This window comes from Pseudonaja textilis, chromosome Z (genome assembly GCF_049901715.1).
Source record: "Pseudonaja textilis isolate UNSWEBS1 chromosome Z, rPseTex1.2, whole genome shotgun sequence".
NCBI classification, from domain to species: domain Eukaryota; kingdom Metazoa; phylum Chordata; class Lepidosauria; order Squamata; family Elapidae; genus Pseudonaja; species Pseudonaja textilis.
Window position 1 is genome coordinate 89,534,989 of NC_142008.1, and position 6,000 is coordinate 89,540,988.

The 6,000-nt window shown below is 35.5% G+C and overlaps 1 protein-coding gene across 5 annotated transcripts in view; it reads left to right on the forward strand.

Moving 5' to 3' along the window:
* Window positions 1-1,859, forward strand: part of ACLY (ATP citrate lyase) — a 70,447-nt gene extending 68,588 nt beyond the window's left edge. For all 5 annotated transcript variants that reach the window (XM_087916247.1, XM_087916246.1, XM_087916245.1 and 2 more), the window contains 2 exons: window positions 262-338; window positions 1,022-1,859. In XM_087916247.1, the coding sequence (XP_087772373.1) occupies window positions 262-338; window positions 1,022-1,116 (172 nt within the window). In that variant the 3' untranslated portion in view covers window positions 1,117-1,859. The remainder of the gene's footprint in view (window positions 1-261; window positions 339-1,021) is intronic.
* The last annotated feature ends 4,141 nt before the right edge of the window (window positions 1,860-6,000 follow it).

A 6,000-nucleotide genomic window follows, 5' to 3' on the forward strand; every position in this document is an offset into this window, starting at 1 on the left:
AACAATAAATCAAATTGGGTGAATTCATTCAACCAGAATATGGAATAGAATATTTTGTGAACTTATGGCCTTGTCCCAATATCAAAGAAAACATACCATGTTTCTCTTGCCATTGTCTTGTAAAGTCTGTTTTGCAGACTTGATGAAACTTTTATTTAGCTGGTTATAAAAATGTCTGTTTTTCTGCAAATACAGCTTACTATATAATTTTAAAGTGTAACATTTAAATAAGTATCATTTGTTTTTGTTTTTTTACTGCAGGGAAGAAGCTGATGAATATATTGAGATTGGTGCCCTCAATGGCATTTTTGTGCTTGGCAGAAGCATGGGTTTCATTGGTGAGTCTTTTATGTTATGCGGTTAAGCCAGGTGAATGATCTTGAGCTAATTACTCTTTCAGCTATGGGAAGGAGGCAATATTCCAGGCAACATCTGGACAGAAAAGTGCATGCAATATACATGGAAGAGGATTCTAATTCCCTACTACTTGAGCAGATCTTCTAAAGAAATCACTTTGCTCCTTGGTTCATTTAGAACAGCTGTTTTTCTATGGGCTATCCCCTTTCCCCCAAAATTCTAGACAACTAAAAGGAGCATAGCAGAGATGTAATGAATATAGCACAGAGATTACAAGAACACAATTTTTGAACCCTCTTTCCCTAATCTTGTTTTTAGTGGCAGTGAGGGGGAAGGAAGGGCAGTTGAACCATGTGTTAACTTTAATGGAGACATATTATGTTAATTTTGCCTGTTATTTATTTCAGAAGAGCAGAATTATTTTAGGGGCTTCACAAATTGAAGGGTTTCTTGTTTCTTCTTTAAAGCTTAGGAAACAACCCAAACTATCTCTATTAAAGACCATAAGCCTTCTGATTTGTACTTTGTCCTGTCTGCGTAAGTGCTCTGAGATGTGGCTAAGTGGGTATTTGGAATAAATAGAATGAAGTTCAGTTTCCATCATTTATGTCTTTTTAAAGACTATATCTAAAGAGAAATATTAAATAAAAACATTTTATTTTAGGACACTATCTGGATCAGAAAAGATTGAAACAAGGTCTGTATCGTCATCCTTGGGACGATATCTCTTATGTCTTACCGGAGCATATGACTATGTGAAAACTGAATGGAACAAAATAAATTGCTTTTATAGAAGACCAATAAATATGACTACACTATATATGGCTTGGTTGTAAAACAGACTGAGTTGAAATTCTGTATAAGGCTTTTCTAGGCTTAGATGTGGATTCCATAAATAATGATAAACCAAAACATACTTCCTGTTGTATTTAATATATTAAAGAAGTTGCACTGTCTTTGCTTGTTCCGTTATGCATGTTTATTTTGTCTTCATTCCCTCACTTCAGTAACTGGGGCCAAATGTTAATGTTTTTTATCTTAATCTGTGACCTCATTAGACTTGAAAAGCTAGAGAGGGTCAATGTACCTGTATGATCAAAATCTTTAAAAACTTTCCTTCCAAGCTGTGTATAATTTTCTGATAAATTTGTCTTCTCTGTATCCTTTATTTTATATTAATCATTAGCCTTTATTTCTGGTCTGAGGGAATACATCTGATTTGATAATAATCTGATTTGGTATAATAATTTAAAAAAATGTAAAACTGGTAATATAAGCTCATGTTCAAATGTGAACGTTGTGTGCATTCCAGTTTTGGTATTTATGCAGGTAATACTTTTAGTTGCACAAACACAAGTCCTAATATTTTTGCAGACTGTGATCTCTGAATATATCTGTGTGCACAAGAACGTCATCTCTGGATCTTTAATGTATTCATAACAATATTCAGTGCTCTGTTTATGTATTACAGCCTGACTCAAATAAAAATGTACAATAATAAATCACCTTTGCTAGATTTTGTGTTTAACCAAATTTTGGCTGAGAGAAAAAAGAGTTAAGAGAAGGTAATGCTTATTATTTCAACATAGAGATTAGTGATTCCGAACTGTCTGGTGTTTACAAACCCATGAAGAAAGCTCTCCCTCCCTACCTCCCTCATCAGTGGAGTGCCCCAAACCTATAGTTCTGGATGACTTCAACTTGCCTTTCCTGTGTTCAGCTTCAGAAGCAACTCAGGAATTCATGATCTTCATGATGGCCATGGGCCTATTCTAGATTGTCACAGATCCGATTCTTGTGTCACACACCAGATCTAATATTCTTATCAGAGCAGTGACAAAGTGTTCTGGTGGGTAATTAAATATTATCCACCCTATCATGGTCAGATCACACCCTTATATCCTGAGATTCTCCTATACCACCCATCTCTGCTTGGAAACTGGACCCATCAGAATAGCACCCCCCAAGACTAATGGACCCAAATGGGTTTCAGAAGTGGGGGATATCCTAAAGAATTTGCTGCATGGTCCTGTAGAAGCCTTATTAACAGTCTAGAACCAGAAAGCCACAAAGAAGGTCAACCTATTCTCCAAAGCACAGAAGATGAGAAGAAACAATGGATGGAAACTAATCAAGAAGAAAAACAACAAAGAACTAAGGACAAATTTCCTGACAGGGAAAACAACTAAACCAGTGAAACAGCTTGCTTTCGGAAGTTGTGGGTGCTCTTATCACTGGAGGTTTTTAAGAATAGGCTAGACAGCCATTTGTTTGGAATGCTATAGTCTTCTCCTTGAGAAGGTAATTGGACTAGAAGACCTCCAAGGTACCTTCCAATTCTGTTTATCCTATGCCTATTCCTATGACTGTCTCCTCTTATTCTAGTCTATTTGACTTTAACACATTTGGCTGAGATTAATCTGTGTCCTAATACTTTTTCATATAGGACTTGTACTCTTCTTTCAGCCATTCTAAGGTTAGGTTAGGTTAGGTTCAGTTAGAGTTAATTTCTTTCACAACCATTTTTGCATTCATTCTTGACACTCATTTTCAGAATTTCTTATTACTGCTGCATCTTTCATTGATTTAATTTGCTCATAAATAATAAGATCCATCATACTGCAGACCTTTGCGACATATACTATAAGAATGAATAAACATGTTAAACTAAAATAGGAATTCACACTAAAGAATCATAATTTTAAGGTCTGTAAATGAGCCAGTCACCTTTTTTGTACTCTTTATGTCATCTAATACAATAATTTCTTCCCTGGATGATTAAAAGTTAAGCATAAATATTGATGTAAAATAAATATTGCCTATCATGGCTCATCTAGACACATCTGATCCACTAAGGAAACATATAGGCAATCTGGTCAACATGTTAAAAACAACAAAACCCAGTTTTATTTCACCTTAGCAACTGCCAACATCCAAAAACCTACAAATATGTACAATACTTTGGACCTTAATTGGATGAAGAAGCTGACAGTACTTTTCCTACAGTGGTATCCATTTGGCATTACAGCTTAAGGTGTTTTGTTTAACTAGCTTGGATTTGTTCTGTTTTCTCTATTTTGCAACTTGGGAAAAAAAGACTAAAGAGACCAAAAATAAGCAGGAAGCCAATTTTAAAAAACAAAAATTGTGAGAAATTTTTTTTTGAACCATTCTTACATCTATGATCGCAACCAGCGACTATTAAAGCCGAAAGTATAATATATTCATATCTCTATGGTCCTGTAAGTGATTTAGCTATAGGAAAACTTCGAATCGATTTAAAAATAACCAAGGTGGTGGCAATTGGAGGCGCCGGGCCGGATGTCGACTGGACTGGCTATTTTCAAAATGGTAAAATCTGTTTAAGATTTTGTTTTTGTTTTTTGTTTTTTTGTCTGCTGTAATTTGAACAACTTGGAAGAATAAACTTTTGGGTTTTTTTTCTTCTTCTTTTAAAGTTTGCTGCAAAAACAGAGTATTTCTAATGGCATTTATTCAAGCTTAACATTCTATCTGAGACCAAGGCATTCTCCATAAACTTAAGCAGGTGGGGGATTCTACCAGTTCTGACTGGTCCTATAGAACCCCTTGTTAACTTTCTAAGCATTTGGGAGAACCAGTAGTTAGAAAAAATCTCTTTTTGTTTTTTTCCACCCTTATTACATTCTTGCAGTATGCCTAGATCTACTGTCTCTGAAAGAGGTTTTTTTTTCTTTCCTGATATTTTTCTTAAAAGGGGAAGAGTTGTTTTAAGCTTGTTAGGAAGAAATACTCCCCTGGAAATACTTCCAGCCAGCATGCAATGATCATCACTTTGAAGAAATAATTGAATAACAAGCAGAGCTACGAAAAGAAGCTTTTTAATGACAAGGAACCAAGATGAGTGACATTCAGCAAGGCTTCTTGGTTAGCTAGAAAGATTGACATTCAAACATGAGTTTACATAAACTTCCTGAGTTTTGGTTTAAAACTGTTTTTTTGGTGAAGTTTAATTCTGTACTTGGTGACATTTAATCCTGTATTTATAGATGGGATAAATTCCCCTATTCAGCTTTGTTTGGAAAGAAAAAGATTGATCTCTGTTCCTGAAAAAAAACTGGGTTGAGAAATCTGGCTAGTTCCTGTGTCTATTTCTTCTGATAATTGGTTTCACAAGCAACAGCTACTGTTGTGATTTAATTATTTGTATTGTGTTTGAATTTTTCCTGTCTCATAGTTTCTTTTTCTATCTGGGGAGTGGGGGTGGTGGTCTTCCTTCACTGCTCTAATGGTATCTGGCACTGTCCTTTTGGGTGTACTTCCAAGAAGCAGGATGCAAGCTTGGCACTGATTTTTTTACTGCCTTTTTGGAGGAACATGTGATCTTTCCTTAAATCTGGATGATTTCCTTAGGATATCTCGTGAGGTGAGTAAGACCAGCTGGTGTCTTTAAGTGGTGCAAATGGATCTAAGGATTGCTTCTCCTGGGTGTGCTCTTTCTGGAGAGCTTAAATGATCTCTCTGCTAAAGGGTTTCACTTTATGAGCAAGAGTTGGCTGCTGATAGTTATCATTGCATTTTAACTATTTTAATTTCTCAAGGTACTCTGGCACCCTGCCTGATTTGTAACTCCAGCTTGCAGTTATTTTTAATTTAATGATTGGGGCAGCTTTTTGTAAGCAAAGAAGCTTTTTATATTGTACAGGTAATCCCTGATTTACAATAGTTCATTTAGTGACCATTCAAAGTTACAATGGCACTGAACAAAGTGATATGACCGTTTTTCACACTTACGACCGCTGCAGCATCTCCAATGTCATGACAGGCTAGGCGAGGAGACGTGAGTGATGTTCAGTTGGCAATGCCCATACAGTCACATGATCAACAACTAAGCCATGCCCACAAAACCAGTTATTAAAAAATTTGAATCCCATCCCTGAACTTAAAGAATGTTGCTGTATCTCCTGTATCTGCCGGATATGGTCCTTCTGCCACATTAGGTTTTGCGTGACAGGCTGTAGCACGGCAGCGAGGCTGAGGCATAGGAGGAAGTAACCGCCAATGCTTCTTCTCAGCCCATTAGCGGTAGGCCTCTTTTCTGTACTGTTTATCAATATCACCACTGTTCTTCCACCCACTTATGGACATTGAATCAATAGATACTAAAAGATAAAATATGTATTAAAACAATAGAAAAAAAATGAATTTTTCTTCAAAGTGAACAGGAAAGACTTCATTACAAAATATATGGGACACAGCAAAAGCATGTCGGGCAGTTAGCTATGATTTATACAGCAAGAAAAACAAGAAAAAGAAACAACGTCAAAAGATACTAGAACAAGGGTATGAAAGACTTGAATTTGACTTACAAAAAGAACTGCAGAAGGGAAATTTAAAAACGCAAATGGAAATAATAAAACATAAATTAAATTTAATGGAAAAAGAATTGGCATAACAAATTAAAAGAGCAAATCATTTTTTTTAAAAAAAAATGGCAATACAGGAAGATGGCTACTTTATAAGCTGAAAAAGAGAAGAAACTGATTAGTAAATTGCAAGATGAGAAGGGAGCTGCATAGTATCAAAATGAGAACAAAAAGAACGTAATTCAGGAATTTTAAAGAAAACTATATGATCAAGAAAAAGTGTCAGAGGAAAAAAATA